This window comes from Pseudophryne corroboree, chromosome 4 (genome assembly GCF_028390025.1).
Source record: "Pseudophryne corroboree isolate aPseCor3 chromosome 4, aPseCor3.hap2, whole genome shotgun sequence".
NCBI classification, from domain to species: domain Eukaryota; kingdom Metazoa; phylum Chordata; class Amphibia; order Anura; family Myobatrachidae; genus Pseudophryne; species Pseudophryne corroboree.
In genome coordinates, this window is record NC_086447.1 from 557,630,815 (window position 1) to 557,656,349 (window position 25,535).

A 25,535-nucleotide genomic window follows, 5' to 3' on the forward strand; every position below is an offset into this window, starting at 1 on the left:
GATCGTCGGCGACATTGGAGACGTGCCAGTCGGCGGGTCAACATAGGTAAGTATTTGTGTGTCGGCAGGTGTGAAATAAAGTTTTACTTTCACGGTGTGTGTCTCCTGTTTTTATTTGGGTATTTTTTTTCCAGTAGAACTACAGGTACCAGCGGGCCCGTTTTTCTCCCGCATGCTGGTACTTGTGGTTCTCCAAGTACCAGCTTGCGGGGGAGGCTTGCTGGGACTTGTAGTACTACTGGAAAAACAATATTCTTTCATTTTTCAAAAAGCTATCAGCGCCCCATCCGCAGCCCTTGGATGGGGCGGACAGCCTCGGCTTCACCCCTGGCCCTTGGGTGGCTGGGGGGGGGGATCCCTTGATTGAAGGGGTCCCCACTCCTCCAGGGTACCCCGGCCAGGGGTGACTAGTTGCGTATTTAATGCCACGGCCGCAGGGCGCTGTATAAAAGTGACCCCCGGCTGTGGCATTATCTACCCAGCTAGTGGAGCCTGATGCTGGTGTAAAAAATACGGGGGACCCCTACTCTTTGTCCCCCGTATTTTTTGCACCAGCACCAGGCACAGAGCCCGGTGCTGGTTTTAAAAATACGGGGGATCCCCGGTCAGTTTTTCCCCCGGATTTTTAGAACCAGGACCGGCTCTTAGAGCCCGAGGCTGGTTATGCTTTGGAGGGGGGACCCCACGCAATTTTTTTCCGGGTATTTTACCGTTTTTCCCCGTTTTTTTTTAAATCTAATCAAAATCCGTCAAATCAGCCGTTTTTCGACAGGGGACTGTCGAATCCGTTTTTTATTGAATATGTTGAATTCCGGCACCCACTTGCCGGAATTCGACGGTGGAATTGTGTCGAATTAAAAAAACGGGCAAAAAATTGCCACGATTCGCCGGCAATTGCATATACCCCTATGTCTCTTTCTTCCCTTTTCCTTTCTGCCCTTCTTGTTTGACTATATACATTTATATCACAACAAGCTCTGGCTATGATTACTATTACAGTCTTTTCTTCCTTCTCTGCATACAGTAGGTCAGTTTTATTGCAACTCTGCCAACCTAAATAAATGCAATCCCAGATTTATAATAGCACGCGTCTGACCCAAGTGGTACAAAACTGCATTCTTCTGTGTGATCCTCCTGTTACGCTGCCCGACGGGCGAGTGACAAGACACCCTTTTCTTTAATCTTTGTTCTTAATTATATCTCATTTATAGTAATATCCAAGCATCATGTACGTGTTCGTATACAAAAAATCTTGAGTTACACGAATGTCTATACAGTATACTGTAGTGGATGCTCATGGAAGCGTGCTGGGATATGTTTTGTTGTATAACCGTAAGCAAAAATGTACAGATGGCGCTTCAGTTCAAAGGTGCTGCAGTCCCCCAGCTGGGATTGTCACCAATTTCCCAAAAAAGTTCAATTGGAGTTCTACGATTTTGCTGAGGTGCGCTTCCTGGGTTACTCGGGGTAATGTTCTTTGTCCCAAAACAAGGTAGAAATTTCCTTCTACAGACAGCTTATTCGGCAATGCTTCTTCATTCCAAGTAATATAAGCGATAACCCCAGAAAGAAAAGAGAAAACTGTATATAGTGAAGTACCGTAGGGTTCAATTAGGTTCAAAGCTTAAAGTAGATGAAAATATGGTATGGTGTGGAATATAACACTCGAATCCACCTTAATGCAGCAGATCTACGTACCAGAAATAGTGGGGTGTTTTAACTGGCCACCCAAATGCGCTTGTAATAACACTCCTTTTGTTCCTGCAGGTTTTGGTAATGTTTTTCTCCCAATCCTTCCCCTCTCCGTTTAGATATAGTGTGTCCGGAAATAGGAGGAGATAGCAATATATAGTGAAGTACAGAGTTTGTGGGGTGTCACAATGGCCCACCCAAAAACGCTTCCAGAATTGCTCCCCGGGGTATGCAGCAATAGACAGCGTGTTCCCTCTGGCTTCTGCAGGTACCTCCAATCAGTCACCAACGCGTTTCTGCCCTATAAGGGCCTTTCTCAAGGTGTGTGGTGTATGTGTGGGGTGAGGTCCTTATAAACCCCACTGTGTGTCCTGTCGTTTAGACCAAGAACCAGGTGAATAGCCGTGTGGGGGTTATGACCTTCGTTGCAGGAAATGGATTTCGCCTTACTGTAGAGCCGTGCTGTCGGGCACTTGTAGGGAGCTGCGATGATTAGACCCACGGCTATGTCGCTTGAAGCTGCTGACCGCTCGTGTCCGCTACAGCTACAGAGACTGACGCCGGCTTGTCAGTCTACAAGCTTCCTACGCTGCAGACTGACAAGCCGGCGTCAGTCACTGTAGCTGTAGCGGACACGAGCGGTCAGCAGCTTCAAGCGACATAGCCGTGGGTCTAATCATCGCAGCTCCCTACAAGTGCCCGACAGCACGGCTCTACAGTAAGGCGAAATCCATTTCCTGCAACGGAGGTCATAACCCCCACACGGCTATTCACCTGGTTCTTGGTCTAAACGACAGGACACACAGTGGGGTTTATAAGGACCTCACCCCACACATACACCACACACCTTGAGAAAGGCCCTTATAGGGCAGAAACGCGTTGGTGACTGATTGGAGGTACCTGCAGAAGCCAGAGGGAACACGCTGTCTATTGCTGCATACCCCGGGGAGCAATTCTGGAAGCGTTTTTGGGTGGGCCATTGTGACACCCCACAAACTCTGTACTTCACTATATATTGCTATCTCCTCCTATTTCCGGACACACTATATCTAAACGGAGAGGGGAAGGATTGGGAGAAAAACATTACCAAAACCTGCAGGAACAAAAGGAGTGTTATTACAAGCGCATTTGGGTGGCCAGTTAAAACACCCCACTATTTCTGGTACGTAGATCTGCTGCATTAAGGTGGATTCGAGTGTTATATTCCACACCATACCATATTTTCATCTACTTTAAGCTTTGAACCTAATTGAACCCTACGGTACTTCACTATATACAGTTTTCTCTTTTCTTTCTGGGGTTATCGCTTATATTACTTGGAATGAAGAAGCATTGCCGAATAAGCTGTCTGTAGAAGGAAATTTCTACCTTGCTTTGGGACAAAGAACATTACCCCGAGTAACCCAGGGAGCGCACCTCAGCAAAATCGTAGAACTCCAATTGAATGTTTTGTTGTATGTTGGTTATCATTGCGTGTAATGATTCTAATGAAAACAAGTTGTGGGGGGAAAAAAGCCACAACTTATGTTCACGTACAACTTTGAATAAGGTCCACTATATTACATATAGTTTTTTTACACAATTACCTTATCATCTGGAAGAACATGCCAAATAGACACAGTTTTCTCATCAGCTTCACTGTTGATTGACAGATATGATGGCTGGTAGATTTTTGTGGGTTCTAGGATCAAGATCTAGCCATCAATGAAAATAAACAGACTTACAGGAAATGCACATGAATTAAAAAACTAATTTTACCAAGCTTGTACATCATAACGTCTATTTTAAGGTATTAAAAACTGTACTTTTACACCAGTTTGTTAACTACATTCAAGATCCTTTAATAGTTAATAGTAAGTTCACAGAATAAACTTTTCCTGATTTGTGCAAGTAAGGTACATTTCCCTATGACATCATATTCTTCCAGTCATTTTATAGAGGTCTTAGATCTCAATTGCCGGTAGCCCCGTTAAGTTAATCAGCTGTGAAAAAGGAAGGTAGCCTCTGGCTTTATCTCCTGAGGCTATTTAAGTCCAGGGTGACCCCCTGGTTATTGGGGATTTTTTTGCGTAAAAACAAAAAAAAATTCCTGTAAGTGCTGCCAGCGGTCTCACTTCAGGGCTAATTAAAATGAATCATGGAATGACAATTGATAACTATAGGGGAAATTCAATTAGTCCCGGTTAATTATCCATGGCTAATTGAATTCCCCCACTGTTTTAAACTGTCATTACATTGTCATAAATAAAGCTATGCCTATCCTCTAACACAGAGGTCCTCAAACTCGGTCCTCGGGGGCCCACACAGTGCATGTTTTGTAGGTAACCCAGCAGGTGCACAGGTGTATTAATTACTCACTGACAAATTTTAAAAGGTCCACAGGTGGAGCTAATTATTTCACTTGCGATTCTGTGAGGAGACCTGCAAAACATGCACTGTGTGGGCCCCCGAGGACCGAGTTTGAGGACCTCTGCTCTAACATAATAGTAGGTGAGGTCAGGTAAAAAGAATATGCTAGCAATAAGTGAAATCACCCTGCCAATTTATAACATAACGATTGAAAGGGACAGAAAATTGTATCTGGGTATGTCTTGGCTGTGTTGATACTTGTTTGTGCTCACTGTGCTCCCCTTTACTCTGCCCCCCCCCCATTTTTCAAGGGAGGATTTGGATTTCATAACTGTGATGAGCTTGGGAAAAGTCGTGACAAGCAGCTGCTCGAACGAGGTGGCAGGGTTTGGGAAAGGGGGTGTCCTGTGCGTCAAAGGAGTGGGTGGAGCTCGATAGAGCAAAGTGGGGGAGGGGGGGGGGGGGGGGGGGGGAGTCAGGCTACGGTGTCCCTTTACAGGCTGCAATTTAATAATATACTAGTACTCAGCTCAGATACTGGACCTCCTACTACTGTGTGGTTATGCATGACCCTTAAACAGCCATGTGTGGAGTCTGCTGTGTTGGCAGCCAGTTTACTAAGCAGAGTCCTACCGCGGCTTACTGGCGACAGTGAGTTACACACTGTCTCTCACTTTCTGGGTGGGGTCTGCGGGGGCGATCACCTCGGCAGCCTCTCGGGGGGCAGGATAACCCACGATACATCGTATGCTGTCCTTTTGCATACAAAGTATCTTGGGTGATCCTGGGCGATCCCAGCCACACCTGCGGGGTCAGACCAGATTGAATGTGCAGCACATTCAATCTGGAGGATCTGATCCGATGCTCACAGGAACGCGCATCCGATCGTATCGGAAACGCCTCCAAAATGCACAATTTCATCCAATATATTGGGCCGAATGCCCAAAATCGGATGAAATCAGGCATTATCGCTCTAGCGTATGGGACGCTTAAGAATGTTTTCATTGATCATCTCAAGTCTGGGTATCCCGGAATTTACATTATTTCAATCCCAAATCCCTGGATTGAAAAAATCAGGCAGGATTGGCTTCCCTAGTATGAAGGATATGTAGAAGTGGCATGCATAAAATTATGTTAATTTCCCTTCAATACCAGGAGAGTATAAGGATTAGTATAAATATAGGAAAATACATTAATGTGGATAGAATTAATCTAAATATATAAACTTGTTCTCACAATACTAATTGTCAGTATAAGGAAATACAACAAGTGTTTGAGGTGGATGGTCAGTGTTTCATGATGTATCAATACAAGTACTATTGGGAACAGGGGGGTGGGGGGTTGGGGGGGTGGACTTACCGGAAAGCGTACCACAGAAACATCTGTATTTGTGGATTCCACAAGAAAATCCATCCAAAAATCCACAAGCTCTTGCTTGGATACATGTTTCTCTAGGTTTGGTTTCTTAAATTGCTGGTATATTAAAATGGTCTCCACAACTGAATTCAAGTACCTGAACATTGTAAAGATGAAAAACAAAATGTACAATAATTATAATCAATAAAAACCGTACAACTGAGCCTAAAATAAATTATGGGCAAGTAAAAAGAAAAAAGTTCAGGATTAGATGTATGGAAAACTATGGTATTGTGGCAAGGTTTATATAAATGGGTCATAGCAAGTAAAACTATGTACAGCTTGAGTATCCCATATCCAAATATCCGAAATACGGAATATTCCGAAATACGGACTTTTTTGAGTGAGAGTGAGATAGTGAAACCTTTGTTTTCTGATGGCTCAATGTACACAAACTTTGTTTAATACACAAAGTTATTAAAAATATTGTATTAAATGACCTTCAGGCTGTGTGTATAAGGTGTATATGAAACATAAATGAATTGTGTGAATGTAGACACACTTTGTTTAATGCACAAAGTTATAAAAAATATTGGCTATAATGACCTTCAGGCTGTGTGTATAAGGTGTATATGAAACATAAATGCATTCTGTGCTTAGACTTAGGTACCATCACCATGATATCTCATTATGGTATGCAGTTATTCCAAAATACGGAAAAATCCCATATCCAAAATACCTCTGGTCCCAAGCATTTTGGATAAGGGATACTCAACCTGTATTTATGTGTTATGTTGGGTACACACTGGCCGATATGTTGGCCGTTCAACTGAATGGCCGATCTATTGCTGGTCTGTCAGCCAGTGTGTACCAGCGATATGTCTGCAAACGTCTTTGACACAAACATATTGCGTCAGCTGTGCAGCACAGATGATGACCAGTATATCTACAGATATATTGGTGCATTGTGCTGTGTGTATGAGTGGTCAGCCAACTGTCCATACAGTTGCAGCACAAGCCGGCTGTGATTGACAGTGCAAATGGGCAGGCACATGTAAATGGTCGACAGGGTCAAAAGGGCGAAATAACAATGACCAACACAAGTTTTTAAAAAATATATTTTTCAAATTTTTCATACTTTACCATCCACGTGGACTACGATTGGGAATAGTCACCTTGCTCGGAGCATGGTGCGCGGTACACTAATGGGGTTTGTTTGTAGCAGAAAAGTGACAAAACACACACAAAAAAAATAAAAAATTCAATTGTGTCTACCTTTTCTGTGTCTACCATTTCCATGTTGACCTTTTGACCCTGTCTACATTTCTACCGTCTACCTATTCTATGTCGACCCAATGCATGTCTACCATTACTGGTAGAACTATTGACTGTAGACCTTTTTAGTATAGATCTAATAATCCACATCTCTGCCCAATTCGCCTGTAGATATATCTGCAGATCAATTGATTGTATCTATAAGTGTGTACCCAGCCTTAGATTACAATGTAAAACCTGTGTGACTTGGCTATTGACCACTTTGTATATTGAATTAACACATGGCCATAAATAAAGGAGCCAAATGCCATCCCCTTATTCTCTAGGAGGCTACTCTCACAGTGACACAGACAATGGCAGATTGTAAAAGAAGCTAATGGAGCGACTGGTATCTAAAAGTAGCAGAGGGTCTAAGGCTGGTCTCTCTGACTAAAATAAAATAAGTAGTGTAGTTCCACCTCCACCGTACTCTCTGCACCTATGCTTCACACCGGATGCATTTAATTTGCCGGCTGTCAGTATCCCGGCAATCCCAACAGACAACAATGCAGCCAGCCGGAATCCCAGCGCACCAGGGCTATTCCCACTCGTGTGTGTCCATGGCACCCATAGAGTGAGAATCGATCCTGTGGTGAGTGCAGTGAGCCACCGAGCCTGCAAGGGGACTTTTAGCGCTCGCCCCGCTGCCAGCAGTCTGGCGGCCGGGATGCTGATGTCAGGATATTGACAGCTGGCATCCCTTCCGCCGGTAAAAATAAGAATTTACTTACCGATAATTCTATTTCTCGTAGTCCGTAGTGGATGCTGGGGACTCCGTCAGGACCATGGGGAATAGCGGCTCCGCAGGAGACAGGGCACAAAAATAAAGCTTTAGGATTAGGTGGTGTGTACTGGCTCCTCCCCCTATGACCCTCCTCCAAGCCTCAGTTAGGATACTGTGCCCGGACGAGCGTACACAATAAGGAAGGATATTGAATCCCGGGTAAGACTCATACCAGCCACACCAATCACACCGTATAACTTGTGATCTGAACCCAGTTAACAGTATGACAAACGTAGGAGCCTCTGAACAGACGGCTCACAACAATAACAACCCGAATTTGTTTTTAACAATAACTATGTACAAGTATTGCAGACAATCCGCACTTGGGATGGGCGCCCAGCATCCACTACGGACTACGAGAAATAGAATTATCGGTAAGTAAATTCTTATTTTCTCTAACGTCCTAAGTGGATGCTGGGGACTCCGTCAGGACCATGGGGATTATACCAAAGCTCCCAAACGGGCGGGAGAGTGCGGATGACTCTGCAGCACCGAATGAGAGAACTCCAGGTCCTCCTCAGCCAGGGTATCAAATTTGTAGAATTTTGCAAATGTGTTTGCCCCTGACCAAGTAGCAGCTCGGCAGAGTTGTAATGCCGAGACCCCCCGGGCAGCCGCCCAGGATGAGCCCACTTTCCTTGTGGAATGGGCCTTGACAGATTTAGGTTGTGGCAAGCCTGCCACAGAATGTGCAAGTTGAATTGTGCTACAAATCCAACGAGCAATCGTCTGCTTAGAAGCAGGAGCACCCATCTTGTTGGGTGCATACAATATAAACAGTGAGTCAGACTTTCTGACTCCCGCCGTTCTTGAAATATATATTTTCAATGCCCGGACCACGTCCAACAACTTGGAATCCTCCAAATCGTTAGTAGCCGCAGGCACCACAATAGGCTGGTTCAGGTGAAACGCTGACACCACCTTAGGCAGAAAATGAGGACGTGTCCGCAGTTCTGCCCTGTCCGTATGGAAAATCAGATATGGGCTCTTATATGATAAAGCCGCCAATTCTGATACTCTCCTGGCTGAAGCCAGGGCCAGTAGCATGGTTACTTTCCATGTAAGATACTTCAACTCCACCGATTTGAGCGACTCAAACCAATGGGATTTGAGAAAATCCAAGACTACATTAAGATCCCACGGTGCCACTGGGGCCACAACCGGGGGCTGTATATGTAGTACTCCTTTTACAAAAGTCTGGACTTCAGGAACTGAAGCCAATTCTTTCTGGAAGAAAATCGACAGGGCCGAAATTTGAACCTTAATGGACCCCAATTTGAGGCCCATAGACAATCCTGTTTGCAGGAAATGTAGGAATTGACCCAGTTGAAATTCCTCCGTGGGGGCCTTCCTGGCCTCACACCACGCAACATATTTTCTCCAAATGCGGTGATAATGTTGTGCAATCACCTCCTTCCTGGCTTTTACCAGTGTAGGAATGACCTCTTCCGGAATGCCTTTTTCCCTTAGAATTCGGCGTTCAACCGCCATGCCGTCAAACGCAGCCGCGGTAAGTCTTGGAATAGACACGGTCCCTGCTGAAGCAGGTCCGGTCTTAGAGGTAGAGGCCACGGATCCTCCGTGAGCATCTCTTGAAGTTCCGGGTACCAAGTTCTTCTTGGCCAATCCGGAGCCACTAGTATCGTTCTTACTCCCTTTTGCCGTATAATTCTCAGTACCTTTGGTATGAGAGGCAGAGGAGGGAACACATACACTGACTGGAACACCCACGGTGTTACCAGAGCGTCCACAGCTATTGCCTGAGGGTCTCTTGACCTGGCGCAATACCTGTCCAGTTTTTTGTTGAGGCGGGACGCCATCATATCCACCATTGGTTTTTCCCAACGGTTCACAATCATGTGGAAGACTTCTGGATGAAGTCCCCACTCTCCCGGGTGTAGATCGTGTCTGCTGAGGAAGTCTGCTTCCCAGTTGTCCACTCCCGGAATGAATACTGCCGACAGTGCTATCACATGATCTTCCGCCCAGCGAAGAATCCTTGCAGCTTCTGCCATTGCTGTCCTGCTTCTTGTGCCGCCCTGTCTGTTTACGTGGGCGACTGCCGTGATGTTGTCCGACTGGATCAACACCGGCTGACCCTGAAGCAGGGGTTTTGCCAGACTTAGAGCATTGTAAATCGCTCTTAGCTCCAGTATATTTATGTGAAGAGACATCTCCAGGCTTGACCATACTCCCTGGAAGTTTCTTCCCTGTGTGACCGCTCCCCAGCCTCTCAGACTGGCATCCGTGGTCACCAGGACCCAGTCCTGTATGCCGAATCTGCAGCCCTCTAACAGATGAGCACTCTGCAACCACCACAGAAGAGACACCCTTGTCCGTGGCGATAAGGTTATCCGCTGATGCATCTGCAGATGCGATCCGGACCATTTGTCCAGCAGATCCCACTGAAAAGTTCGTGCGTGGAATCTGCCGAATGGAATCGCTTCGTAAGAAGCCACTATCTTTCCCAGGACTCTTGTGCATTGATGCACAGACACTTTCCCTGGTTTTAGGAGGTTCCGGACAAGTTCGGATAACTCCCTGGCTTTCTCCTCCGGAAGAAACACCTTTTTCTGAACCGTGTCCAGAATCATTCCCAGGAACAGCAGACGTGTCGTCGGGGTCAACGGAGATTTTGGAAAATTCAGAATCCACCCGTGTTGTTGCAGCACTAGTTGGGTTAGTGCTACTCCGTCCTCCAGCTGTTCTCTGGACCTTGCCCTTATCAGGAGATCGTCCAAGTAAGGGATAATTAATACGCCTCTTCTTCGCAGAAGAATCATCATTTCGGCCATTACCTTGGTAAAGACCCGAGGTGCCGTGGACAATCCAAACGGCAGCGTCTGAAACTGATAATGACAGTTTTGCACCACGAACCTGAGGTACCCTTGATGTGAAGGGCAAATTGGGACATGTAGGTAAGCATCCTTTATGTCCAGGGACACCATAAAGTCCCCTTCTTCCAGATTCGCTATCACTGCTCTGAGTGACTCCATCTTGAACTTGAATTTTTGTATGTACAGGTTCAAAGATTTCAGATTTAGAATAGGTCTTACCGAGCCGTCCGGCTTCGGTACCACAAATAGCGTGGAGTAATACCCCTTTCCCTGTTGTAGGAGGGGTACCTTGACTATCACCTGCTGAGAAAACAGCTTGTGAATGGCTTCCAATACCGTCGCCCTGTCTGAGGGAGACGTTGGCAAAGCAGACTTTAGGAACCGGCGAGGGGGAGACTTCTCGAATTCCAACCTGTAACCCTGAGATACTACCTGCAGAATCCAGGGGTCCACCTGTGAGCAAGCCCACTGTGCGCTGAAATTCTTGAGTCGACCCCCCACCGCTCCTGAGTCCGCTTGTAAGGCCCCAGCGTCATGCTGAGGGCTTTGCAGAACCCTGGGAGGGCTTCTGTTCCTGGGCAGGGGCTGCTTGCTGCCCTCTCTTACCCCTTCCTCTGCCCCGAGGCAGATATGACTGTCCTTTTGTCCGCTTGTTCCTATAGGACCGAAAGGACTGCGGCTGAAAAGACGGTGTCTTTTTCTGTTGGGAGGGGGTCTGAGGTAAAAAGGTGGATTTTCCGGCAGTTGCCGTGGCCACCAGATCCGATAGACCGACGCCAAATAATTCCTCCCCTTTATACGGCAATACTTCCATATGTCGTTTGGAATCCGCATCACCTGACCACTGTCGCGTCCATAAACTCCTTCTGGCAGATATGGACATCGCATTTACTCTCGATGCCAGAGTGCAAATATCTCTCTGAGCATCTCGCATATAAAGGAAAGCATCCTTTAATTGCTCTATAGTCAATAAAATACTGTCCCTATCCAGGGTATCAATATTTTCAGTCAGGGAATCCAACCAGACGACCCCAGCACTGCACATCCAGGCTGAGGCGATGGCTGGTCGCAGTATAACACCAGTATGTGTGTATATACTTTTTAGGGTAGTTTCCAGTCTCCTATCAGCTGGATCCCTGAGGGCGGCCGTATCAGGAGACGGTAACGCCACTTGTTTTGATAAGCGTGTGAGCGCCTTATCCACCCTAGGGGGTGTTTCCCAGCGCGCCCTAACCTCTGGCGGGAAAGGGTATAATGCTAATAACTTTTTTGAAATTAGCATTTTTCTATCTGGGTTAACCCACGCTTCATCACATACATCATTTAATTCCTCTGATTCAGGAAAAACTACAGGTAGTTTTTTTTTTACCCCCCACATAATACCCCTTTTTGTGGTACTTGCAGTATCAGAGATATGCAAAGCCTCCTTCATTGCCGTGATCATATAACGTGTGGCCCTACTTGAAAATACGTTTGTTTCATCACCGTCGACACTAGATTCAGTGTCTGTGTCTGGGTCTGTGTCGACCGACTGAGGTAAAGGGCGCTTTACAGCCCCTGACGGTGTCTGAGACGCCTGGGCAGGTACTAACTGGTTTGCCGGCCGTCTCATGTCGTCAACTGATTTTTGTAATGTGCTGACATTATCACGTAATTCCATAAACAAAGCCATCCATTCCGGTGTCGACTCCCTGGGGGGTGACATCACCATTATCGGCAATTGCTCTGCCTCCACACCAACATCGTCCTCATACATGTCGACACACACGTACCGACACACAGCAGACACACAGGGAATGCTCTTATCGAAGACAGGACCCCACTAGCCCTTTGGGGAGACAGAGGGAGAGTTTGCCAGCACACACCCAAGCGCTATAATATATATGGGAACAACCTTATATAAGTGTTGTTCTTTATAGCAGCTTAAATATATCAAAATATCGCCAAAAAAGTGCCCCCCCTCTCTGTTTTACCCTGTTTCTGTAGTGCAGTGCAGGGGAGAGTCCTGGGAGCCTTCCTCACATCGGAGCTGAGCAGGAAAATGGCGCTGTGTGCTGAGGAGAATAAGCCCCGCCCCCTATTTCGGCGGGCTTTTCTCCCGTAGTTTTAGATAACTGGCATGGGTTAAATACATACATATAGCCTCAATGGCTATATGTGATGTATTCTTTTGCCATAAGGTATTAAATATTGCTGCCCAGGGCGCCCCCAGCACCGCCCTGCACCCTCCGTGACCGCTTGGTGTGAAGTGTGTGACAACAATGGCGCACAGCTGCAGTGCTGTGCGCTACCTTCATTAAGACTGAAGAGCCTTCTGCCGCCTGTTTCCGGACCTTCAATCTTCAGCATCTGTAAGGGGGGTCGGCGGCGCGGCTCCGGGACGAACCCCAGGGTGAGACCTGTGTTCCGACTCCCTCTGGAGCTAATGGTGTCCAGTAGCCTAAGAAGCCAATCCATCCTGCACGCAGGTGAGTTGAAATTCTCTCCCCTAAGTCCCTCGATGCAGTGAGCCTGTTGCCAGCAGGACTCACTGAAAATAAAAAACCTAAAAACTTTTTCTAAGCAGCTCTTTAGGAGAGCCACCTAGATTGCACCCTGCTCGGACGGGCACAAAAACCTAACTGAGGCTTGGAGGAGGGTCATAGGGGGAGGAGCCAGTACACACCACCTAATCCTAAAGCTTTATTTTTGTGCCCTGTCTCCTGCGGAGCCGCTATTCCCCATGGTCCTGACGGAGACCCCAGCATCCACTTAGGACGTTAGAGAAATATACTGAATCCCTTCACACAGACTGTCAAGCATAGCATCGTCATATTCAGACCAAATACATCAGATTCAGGTAAAGGTCTAATTTATTTATATTACTTACTTTTGGGATAACAAAACAATGTATTACATGAAAATCAGCACAAACGTTTTTAACAACCATTAGCCCAGAGATAATGCTGAAATGTAACCGATCAAGTGGAGAACTATATGAAAAGACATACCTTCCAACTCTCCCAATTTCAGTGGGACAGTTCCTATTTGATATGCGTTTCCTGCTGTTACAATGATGTGCCCTACGCACTTGCCGATGCATTCAATTTTGACGATGATCAATCTGAATCAGTCATCGTCCATATTGACTTGCACTGCAAAGCGACGGAGCGCCAACGATGAACGACACACACTGAGCAATATGAATGATTTCTCGCTAATTACTGAAGAACATCGTTAATATTGCCCGCACACATCGGCAAGTGTGTAGAGCGCATTAGGACTGAGCTGTCCCTATTGCTGGGCAGTAGGGGGTGGTTATGTGCATTCAGTACCGCTCTGCATAAAGGAAGGGGACCACCTAGCACCCACTAACCTCATGTCACATCCAATGTTGGGACTGGGAGGTATGGAAAAGCCAAATATTTTAGACCACATGCTATTTCTATGTTATCTGCAGTCAAATTAACTTACAGATCAGTAGTTTAACGCTTTAAACAAAAGCTTTATAATCACAAATCAACCATAAGTTACTTAAAATGGATAGAATTGACAAATTTATAGCATTGTAAAAATGAATACATTTTAGAAGCAGTAATAATACATTTGCATAAAATTGTTAGCTTAAACAAACAGAAACTAATTAAAAGGGGTATGTAAAACTGGAAGAAAATGTGTCTTATGTAAACGGAGCATAAAAAAGTCAGTGTAAATGCTAAGTTCAAAAGCACAATACAGAACTTCCCGCAGCAGCTTACCAAGCAGGTGTCTTCAGTTTGAAAAGTCTTTCCGCAGCCAGAATTACTTTTGTATGGTCATTTGCCAATACACTAGCCCCCATATAATACCCTACATCCCAGTAACTTTGCAGTTTTTCCAGGTGTCCCTTTTTACCAAGGAGGCTGCTGAGTTTCACCCCTATTTGGACACAGAAAATAAAATCCCATCAATATCAAAAAGTAACAACAGCAATACAAAATAAGAGTTAATGGCAATAATAAACAGAGAGGAAGGAAGTCAAAAAAAGAAGTTTAACAATTTATTAATTCAATAACACATCATACTACTGGGATGCAGTCAATTTACCTCCAATCAAAATCCCGACGGTCGAAATCCCGACAGCAATTGACCGACGGTCAAAATCCCGACAAGGTCAAAATCCCAACATTTAAAATACCGACAAGGTCAAATACCGACATGTAAAATGCCGACAGGTCAAAATGCAGACAAGACTTTTTCATGATTTTATCATTGAAACCGACTTGTTCATACTTTACCATCCCAGTGGACCTGGAGGGGGAAAATAATAGTGTGCCGAGCGCAGTGAGGCACCGCGGCCGAAGCATGGCGAGCGCAGCGAGCCATGCGAGGGGACGCGGTACACTTATATGGTGTCCATGTCGACCTATGTCGACATACACACACAAAAACCAATGAAAACACATGTCGGTATTTTGACCTGTCGGCATTTTACCCTTGTCTGTATTTTAAATGTCGGTATTTTGTCCATGTCGGGATTTTGACCTTGTCAGGATTTTGACCGCCGGTCAATTGATGTCGGGATTTCGACCGTCGAGATTTTGATTGGAGGTATTTCATACCGATCCCATACTAGTCTCCACATGCATGTGCCCACTAAAGGATTTCAAAGTCTGTTCAAAAGCAGAAAAGTTATCATATTGATCAGGCAGGATGATATATCTGTCACCCAATGATTGCATTGGCAAATATGAGCTACCAGTGGGTGAAAGGAAATACTGTTATGATGATCCAGTTAAATCAAATCTATACCATTTGGGCTCAAATAAGCATGTGCTGTACATGCAATAAGTGCCTCCAATCAGGACTTAGAATAGGTTTCTGCGGCTGATTCGCTCACAGTAAGTGAACATTGGCGATTACAGCATTTTGGACAAAGCGTACCTTTATTTCTAAAACGCTTACTTTGCAGAATTCTAGTCAATACCTCAGTCTGCTGTTCTACATTTGCTTTGGAATTACAAGCAAAAGCTTGAATTTCTACAACAACTGAAGGGCAACAAGTGGCAAAATATTAGTAAGTCTCAGAAGAACTGACATTTTGGGAGGCCAATCGGAAGGGAAGGGCATTAGGGTTCTATATAGTTTCTAGTTGGGGGTCTCAAGTTTGCTCTGGTCCTTTGAAAAGATAACGGATAGACGCATTGACATGAAGGCAAGCATAATATTCAGTTGTGTTATTAGAATCTATTGTTGAACACCTTGGTCTCTAGGCTGTGCTTACAATTACAAAGTATAAGAAATGGAGTCCTTTTGCTAAACATGTTTAGTGTAATAGCAGTTATTGATGTTCTATAGCTTACATTTATAAAAAAAAAGGATCATCTGTCATGTATTAAGCTCTGTAAAACCAACATGTTCTTGCACTTGGGATGGTAGATACTTGTTAACGCCTATTGTATTGCAAAACTTCTTCAGAAGCACAGTTGTCAAGTTCAAAGTGCAAGGCTGACACTCAGGTGTTTTAGAAGCATTCATTAAAAGCAGGACAATGAAAGGTTACTGTGCTTCTGAGAATGCTCAGTTATTCCATGATTTCAGCCTTCTGTCACCTCAGAGTTAATACAGTTTTATCTAGTGTACAGCAGCCAACTCCAAACAGAAATAATCTGGCACAGTTTCCTTGGATAACGGATCTGGAACGTCTTTTTTTTGTGGAGGGTGAATGGACACACTTAGATCTGCTGGTATACGCAAGCTAACTTATGCTGGCCATCTGTAAACTAGTAAATGCTTAGTTATTCATGTTTGGCACATTTTTTGGTTGCGACTGCCAATAACACTTCCTTGTCATTACCGGCCTCAAGCCAACAAAATGTGACAGTGTTTATAGCATATAAACACACAGCACTGTCAGACAGTAGTAACTGACGTAGGTGCAAATTATAGGTCAAAATTTGAACAGCACTGAAAAGGTCACTCTTGTAAAAACGTGCAGTAACTACTAAATAAATACAGTTACCATGTTATTTCTTATTTTTATACTAGTGTGTATATCTCTACATTAGTATTCATAATAGACCTTGTTTATTGTCATATCTCATTGTCAGTCTACAAAAAGGATAATGTCTTACCCAGTGCGGTTTCTTGCAGCAGACGAGCCCTCCTCCCTAGTACTCGTTCGGAGGAGGGGGAAGAGTTTCACAGAATGACGCGGTTGCATTGTGACCGCATCATTCCACAAAACTCCGCGCCCTGAGTACTAGGGAAGAAGGAGGAGGGGGGAGCAGGAAATCTGTGCTGGCGGGTGCCATAAACTTACTCCCCCATAGCAATGAGCATTCCCCGTGGCAACGAGCATGACACCCAGCGCGTGAAACCCATGGCAACGAGCAGGTCATTTAAAAGTAATTAGAAGCTTTACTGTAGGGCATAATGTATCACGGGCATTGCGGTGTATGGTATAATATGGTGCAAGGGGCATTACTGTATGGGACCTAATATGGTGGAATGTTTATTTTTTCCAATGGCCGAGGTCTGTTGTTGCAGGGTCAAAAAGGTAGTATTTTCCTGCGAGGAAACCCCCCCTCACCCCTTGTCTATGGGGGGCGGGGGCGCTCGTTTTTTTAAAAAAGTTCACAAGGGGAGCCAAATTGTCTAGAAATAGCGCTAGTCTTACCTATTCTATAAAGACTGAAATACAGGAGATACATGTTCTATTCAGTAATCCTTACACACCAAGACAATGGTTCGGAGTGGTAGATGTATATGCTAATATTTCTGTTGCACAATGTTAAATTAGGATTTGCAAATGTGTACATGCTGATCCTTGCTTATTATAAAGCATAATACAGTACAATGTGTAAAACATCTGCAAACATCCTCCCAAAAAACAACTGGTGGAAATACCTATTTTTCGAAGTTCAAATGAAGAATCAAATTCCTGCCCAGCAGCCAGAAGCAGCACAGCAGAATTAATTCCAGATTGAAGCGTTGGCTCGGATTCAAAGGCTTTCCTGTACCTAAACAAACATATTCAGATTGATTTCTAAACTTGAAATTAGGTTTAACACCCAGAATATCATGTTGTACTTACAAAACAGTCCACTATTCATTACCTCAATATCAAACAATATAATTTTCCCATTAGCGCAGAATAATTAGCGTTACTTAATCAACCTAATATCATGGAGGAGATACTGAATACCTTTTTGGAGTAATGGAACATGTATGCTGTACCTTTGGCAAAAAATCGCATACACACACAATTACCTTTTTTGGTAGAGATTATAAAATACCAATGGCCTCTTTGTATGCAATAGAATAGCAGTGTATTGTAAGATTCTAATTTTTAAGTTGACCTTGACTTGACTTTTAGCCCAGTTGACTTTTAGCCCAGTTGACTTTTAGTTGACTTTTAGCCCAGAGAATCTCTCACACCATATTCCGTGTGAATATGTATATGAATATGAGAACAGTATTTAAAACTTTGAGGGGCAGATTTATTAAGCCTGGTGAAGTGATAAAGTGGAAGGTGATAAAGCACCAGCCAATGAGCTCCTAACTGTCATTTTCCAAACCGAGCCTGTGACATGGCAGTTAGGAGCTGGTTGGCTGGTACTTTATCACTTCACCAGGCTTAATAAATCTGCCCCTGTGAAACAAATTGCTACTGAGGCATAGTGTGCAGCTTCCTACAGAGATGCAGATTGGTGCAGTAAACGGTCAGAAAAGATGGACAGAAGCATGTCATAATCCTGGTTAATTCAATGGTATAAAAATAATTGGAGTTTCTAAAAGTAATTGAGCCACAGAAAGTATAATTGCATGTTATATGCAATATAATAAACAATGATAATACATCAATAAACTCATCAGGTGTAACAAAAAAAACAAAAAAAAAAAGAGTTTGTGAGTCATTGTTTATAATATAAGGTCAGCACTTTTATTGCCCGTCCCATTATAAATTATAATACATTACAGCAGTCGCCCCTGATTTCTGTGACCAGCATAGATGCACTCGTACTACAGTGTTATGGTTTTATATGGCCACAAAACTCCATATAATATATAAAGGGAATTGCGTTATCCCATATAGTACTTGTTTGTAGCAAATAATACCTTATTGAAAGGTTAATTTTGTTTATAATTTGTAGTTTACGGATTCTTGCTGCAATTGAACAGTTCTCACTATCTCACAATGAGTTTTTCATTGTCCAAATACAACTCTACTAAGGTTCATTTACAAGAGAAAAAGAAGCATTCCTTAATTTGAAGAAGAAGCATGAACAATACCGCTAGTCGGGATCCCGGAGGTCAAATGCCGACACCGGAATCCTGACTAGTGGTGAAATGTCGACTCCAGAATACTGGAGTTACAGGCTATTCTCCCTCTGTGGGTGTCCACGACACCCATAGAGGGAGAATATAACCTGTGTCGAGCGCAGCGAGCCACCATGCCTGCAGAATGCTTCTAGCACTCGCCCTGCTGCTGCCATTCTTCCTCTGTGGGTGGCGAGCACAGCGAGCCCACAAGGGGCTTTCTAGTGCTTGCCCCGCTGTCGGCATACTAGTGGCCAGGATGCTGCTGTCGGTATACTGGTCGCCGGTATTTCCTACTGAACCAATTTGGAGACCCACTTTGTTAAGCAGAAATGTCACGCATCTACAGTAAAGTGTAAATGAATTGGGACAAAGCTTGTTCTTTGCGGCGTTTTGTGAAAATAATATTTTTTTTTTCGTTTCTTTATCTTGCAGTTCTACTAAGTTCTAGAAAGTCATTCGGTACTCCACCAGCTGCAGAGTTTTAATGCAAGTACTAATTTGTAAGTTTCAAGTGCAGTTTTAGGTTTCTTTCCACATTTTCTCTTCCGGTCACACACATCCAGTATTGCTGCAGCATCCTTGAAACACTAGATTTACTGCCTCAACAATATGTTAACATAAAGGTGCCCATACATCTGCAATCACAATTTATTGTTTCACAGATCATCCCCCCCCCCCCACCCTTTACAGCTGTTTTGCATGGCCACCACGCCAGGGCTTCCTCCGGTGTCTTCATCTGTAATCTTCAGCTGGGGGGTGGCGGCGATGTGAGCTCTTTTGTATTGGCTACCGCCCTCCCAAGACTCCTAAATCTTCAGGAGCTCTTCTCAGCTCCTCCACCGCCGTCGGACTGCCTGCCTCCTGTCTTGTGCTGGCTAATACAGCAAAGCCAAGGGGACGGGGTGACACAACGACTATCTTGAATTTCAAAAATGTCGCCGTATGCGAACCATTCTTTCCTTTACCTGCGTGCTCTTTATAAGGTCAGCCCACTATGTAAATTTCAGAAATATTTTGCACATTTTATGATAACGATCTGCCAGTGTGTACAGAGGAAACATTAATTGTACAATGTCCTCAACAACAGATATATCTGCAGATGGCAGTGGTGGTTGGTCAGTGTGTATGAAAAACCACAATCTGCAGATATATATTTAGATGTTTACCCACCTTAACGGAGGTGTATTTTCTATCTAACCCACACATTTAAAACCACAGCACATAAAAACTTACTTTGTCCTACCTAATTTGCCTACCACTATATGTGGATGCTTCGTTCAATCTAGATGTTTACATTATAAATTAAATACAGTGACATGGATCTCTAAGTAAACCACTGAAACATTTACACTGTAATAATCATTTAGACATTTAGTAGACATGGACACACCCTTAATTACAGGGCTTGGTTTTTATGTTAGAATACCTCCAAATCCTTTGTGTTACATTGGCAAGGATTACATAGCAGACATTACAACAGGGATTACGTAGCAGACATAACAACTAAATATTCTGTGTGACAGCAAAATGTTGCTCTGTGTCTTTATGTCACTTCTAACTACAGTCTATTACTATGAGGTCTCACAATAGCATAGTTTCTTTTTAAGACATAGTTATGGTGGTAATATGTGCAATAAGTTGTTTTTATTCAATGCTTGTCGGATCCTTTCCGACGGAAAGGATCCGACAATGCAGTATTCAATGAGCGGCCAAATCCGACAGGATTTGGCTATTCCCGACAATGCCAATCCCACTTTTTTTAAAGTCGGATTGACATTGTCGGAAATGGGGCAAAAACCTGTCGGATTTGGCCGCGGAATCAAACAAAACATGTGGATCTGCTGCTAATCCGCCGATCCACGTGTTTTCCGACAAGTCGCAATTGCTGACTTGTCAGAAAAAAAGCAGGGGGATTGAATAGTTCGGAACAGTTTCCGACCTAAAAACAAGTTGGAAACTGCCGTCTTTCCGACAAGACGGCAGGTTCCGACTACAATTGAACCCCCCCCCCCATAGAACACATCTGTAATGGAAAATAAATTAAAAATGTTGGATGTTGAGGTGCAGAATGCGTTTTTTCCATATTACACATTTGCAGTAAAAGAACATACTTCCTTCTTATATGTTTTACTCAGATTAATTCATTTGACCTGTGCTGAAAACACTAGGGGGTATATTTACTAAGCAGGACCTTTCTAAAACGCCACTTGTTGATGGTTATGGCTTTGAAATGATGTTTCTTAATAAATATACTCCTCGGACTGGTTCCACGCCCCTGCTTGGTAGATAGTAACAAACATTTAAAGCAGTGTTTCACAAACCTAGCCCCTAAGGTAATCTAACAGTCCTTGTTTAAGTATATAATGCTTGAACATAGATGACTTAATTCTGCAGTCATAGGGTGTAATTCAATTGATTATAGCGCCCGATCTCCCATCTAAAGTGACAGATTACAGGGGCGATATTCAATTGTATACCGTTATCGCGCCCATAAAAGGTCAAGTTTAGCCGTGTCACTTTTCGCGCATTTCAGTTCACCACTCCTGGGAGGTGCGAGCTGAAATGCAGACACCGGCAGCCAATGTGCCCAGACAGAGCTACAATTGAATAGATCCATTTGTGCGCCATCTAGTGACTGCCGGGATAAGATTTGAATTCTGCCCATGTTGTTTTAACCATATTTGGATATATTTAAAACCTTAACTGGACTACACTGAGGACAAGGCATCCTGTTTTAATTCATAAATATTGAGAACTACCAGTTCCAGAAAGCACTGGCTGCCTTAAGGCAATTGAAAATGCTGGTGCTAGTATAGGAAGTCATCCCCAAGCTGAATGGCCTACACCTGGTTGTCACCATTGCAAGGGGCCCACACGCGGCAGTCTTCCATGCTATAAATGCTGCCACCTGGCTAGAATATCCTAGTGCTCTGTTCAGCAATTCAAGGGGACTCAATTCAGACACAATTACTGCCTATACTTATGCATATACCTGCGAAATTGCATCTAATTTTGCATCAGACCCAATATGTATGGTTCTCTGCTTAGCCAAATCTGGGCACACACAGGCCAACATGACTGGATCAGTGACCAATTGGGCCACAAATGCAGATGACCCCTGGGGCTGTATGTATAGATCACCTCCAGCACAAATGAGACCTGACTGTGCAGACAGAAGGTGGCCACCTATACAAGCAGACTGGGGCCATCTGCGATTATCTTCCAACTGAGTTTACAGTACTCTCCTAATACATTAATATCAGGGACTGCGGTTATTTTAGGTTTAAATGTCTGAGATTTTGTATGAGCTAAAAGATGCTACAGCAGGTGTAGCCAGTACAAAGCCTCTATGAACTTTCTTACTCCTAATGTCCCTTTAGTACAGTATAGTATTTATGTTGCTTTTAAAATTGATATGGTTTGTTCCAAGGGTGGGTCATTGGTCTTAACCACTTAACTGACTATTTCTCCCTTTAAAACTGTTAATAACATTGTTTTTTTAAAATTTATTTTATTTAATAAAGTTTAAAAAGTTTTTTTCTAAATATTTAAACTTTATATTATGCACATCTGCAGAATGGATCTCCTCATCAAAAATGGGGGGACAGGGTGGGACGGCGCAGTCGCATGAAATCTGACCATGCCAGTTAAGTGGATTTTAAAGTAGTCCTGGAAAGATGGCCGAACTCATTTCCCCAACCACCTACCCCTTCCCCATTAGGCGAAGCCAGGGCCAATACTAGGATTGGCCCTGAAGGCTTGTCTGCGCTGAAGGCTCACATTGCATAAAAAAGGGTGTGGTCTCACAAGGAAGGGGCGCGGCCACAATAGCACTCTCAAAACAAATTTGCGCCACAGTAGCACAATCTAATTCACATTACACCGCACATAGTGCCAGATTCATATTACACCACATTGTAGTTCCCCTTATTCACGTTATGACATACAGCAGTGCCCCTTATTCAAACTACATTACTCAATACATTCCATTATTAACGTTACACTACACAGCAGTACACCTTATACACGTTATGCCACACAGTAGTGTACCTTATACATAATGCCCACAGCAGTGTCCATTATACTCAATTCCCACAGTAGAAGTGCCCCTTTCACATAATGCCCACAGTATTAGTGCAGCTTATACACATAATGTCCACAGTAGTAGTTACCCTTAAAACATAATGTCCACAATAGTGCCCCTTACACATAATGCACAAAGTAGTGCCCCTGGAGCAGCATTTATCTCCTATATAATTGCCCAGATCTGTCACTCTGTGGCTAACGCTGGGCGGAGTCACAGAGCTAGGCCAATAGGAGGACGACGGCGCCCCTCAGTCAGTCAGCGCCTCCGCTGTATCTATGGCCGCTCTGTCTCCCGCCCCCTCTCCCTGGCTTCCCGCCCCCCCCCCCCCCCCCCAGCCGGTGGTGACTCCCAAGCTCAGGCGCGTACAGGCCGGAGCCAGCCACACGGAGACCGCGTGGAGGAGCTACAGGGCGGGCGGACAGGCAAGCAGCATGGTGACTCTCTCCCCGGAGCAGCCTCCACCAGGCCGACTGCACCTTGGTCTCCAGCTCCATTCAGTCTGCGGCACAGGGGATATCCCCCCCCTACTGTACACACTGCCCTGATCCTGCCCGCCCATACACTGCATACATTGCACACATTATAATATATATATATATATATATTTAGGTAGTGAAGAGTACAAGCGCTAATGAGTATAGTGGTGGTTATAATGGAATTAATTAGGTGGATCACAAGATTATTAAAAATGGCCTTAGGCACTTATCTGATAAAAACAAAACTTCAATCCGGTATTCATCATTTTGGGAATCATGTAAAAGAAGAAACAGCAAACATAGTGTGTATCGTTCACAGATAAAAATAGAGCAATTTTGCTATAAAAGGTACCAATATTTTAGGGAATTTTTGCTATTCCCAATAAAATTATAATCTGTAGCTTCACGACATAAAATACAGATTTTAATGAACAATACAAAACACGGCTAGACAACACACGTACAAGATTTTAAAATTTTAAAAGCTTATCTGTCCGTTCTATGTGCAAAGGAATCAGTAACCAATTGTTCCATGGACACAGGATAGCCAAAGTTCCCCTTGATGAAGTCCACACCTTGAAGGACGAAACGCGTTGGGACCGTTTGCTGCTGAAACTCCTATTGATGGACAGATAAGCATTTGAACTACTTTTATCCTGTACGCATAAACTTTGGCTATCCTGTGTCCATGGAACAATTGGTTACTGATTCCTTTGCACATAGAACGGACAGATAAGCTTTTAAAATTTTAAAATCTTGTACGTGTGTTGTCTAGCCGTGTTTTGTATTGTTCATTAAAATCTGTATTTTATGTCGTGAAGCTACAGATTATAATTTTATTGGGAATAGCAAAAATTCCCTAAAATATTGGTACCTTTTATAGCAAAATTGCTCTATTTTTATCTGTGAACGATACACACTATGTTTGCTGTTTCTTCTTTTACATGATTCCCAAAATGATGAATACCGGATTGAAGTTTTGTTTTTATCAGATAAGTGCCTAAGGCCATTTTTAATAATCTTGTGATCCACCTAATTAATTCCATTATAACCACCACTATACTCATTAGCGCTTGTACTCTTCACTACCTAATTTTATTATATGTGTATACCATGCACTAATCTTGTATTACGAGCTGCTACTCTTAAGAGTTAAAACGAGTATTTTCCTTCTTACATCTTATACCGCACGTTTGTACTATAGCGCCTAGGTCTCTATTTCTCTATTTCTCTCTCTATATATATATATATATATATATATATATATATATATATATATATATATATATATATATATATATATATATATATATATATATATAGTAACACTGTAAGGGAACAAGGTGCCGTTTCGTGGGGTAAATGTTAGCAAGCAGCAGCTGCGGAATCACACAAGTCCAGTGTGTGGTGCAACTGGCCACGACCAGTTTTATTAAGCTGAAAACAAAACAAAACAAAACAAAACAAAACATCAAAAGAGAATACCTTGCCTGTCCGGCACTAACTAAACACAAGACGTTCCTAACTGTCTCTAAAAAAGAACAGAGTTTTCCAGTCAACACTGTATGGCTCACATGTATAAGGAAGCGTATTTCTCTCACAGAGATCCTGCAGTCTTCCCAGGCAGTCTGCACACACTAATCAGCCCTATAACCCAATTACACAGCTGAAACTCTGATTAGCCCTCTGTGAGGCCAAAGACCTGAACTGGGCCCAACGTCTGGAACTTGCCCTATCTTTCTTTCAGGGCTCTTATCCAGCTTTTCCAATAAACTGAAAAGGTTCTGACAAAACAAAACATTTTCCTAATACAGGTAAGACAAGAACCTGGGACAAACATACCTGCCCTCAAACACTATTCCAGTGTTCTTGTCACAATATATACACACACACTGCTACACTACATACATACACTGCACACATTGTATGTATGTATGTATGTATGTATGTATGTATGTATGTATGTATGTATGTACATTATATATATATAATTTTTTTTTTTTTCCTGGACACACACATATACATATATATATATATATATATATATATTACACATACACACACACTGCATTACTATACATACATATACACACACACACTGCATTACTACACACCATACATGCACTGCACACCATACCTCCGCCATCCGCGGCACGTGCAAGCATTAAGGGGGCGTAGCCATTTGCGACAGTGTGAAGAGCGCCCGTAGGGTGCGAGGAGTCACTTAGTTATTCATAACGAGTAATAACAAGAATATCACTCATTGTTAAATCTGACCCTATCATGACCAATGGAAGGGCTCTGGGGTTGCTAAGCCACTTCTCCTCTTACTTCGTGTGGCACAAACAGGGGGGATT

The 25,535-nt window shown here is 43.6% G+C and overlaps 1 protein-coding gene across 1 annotated transcript in view; it reads right to left on the bottom strand.

Moving 5' to 3' along the window:
- MAP3K5 (mitogen-activated protein kinase kinase kinase 5) overlaps nt 1–25,535 on the bottom strand; it is a 368,573-nt gene that overhangs the window by 189,799 nt on the left and 153,239 nt on the right. The window contains exons 8-11 of the mRNA XM_063917408.1: nt 17,200–17,312; nt 14,070–14,229; nt 5,401–5,554; nt 3,279–3,386 (exon numbers count right to left, since the gene is read on the bottom strand). Of these exons, the coding sequence (XP_063773478.1) occupies nt 3,279–3,386; nt 5,401–5,554; nt 14,070–14,229; nt 17,200–17,312 (535 nt within the window). The remainder of the gene's footprint in view (nt 1–3,278; nt 3,387–5,400; nt 5,555–14,069; nt 14,230–17,199; nt 17,313–25,535) is intronic.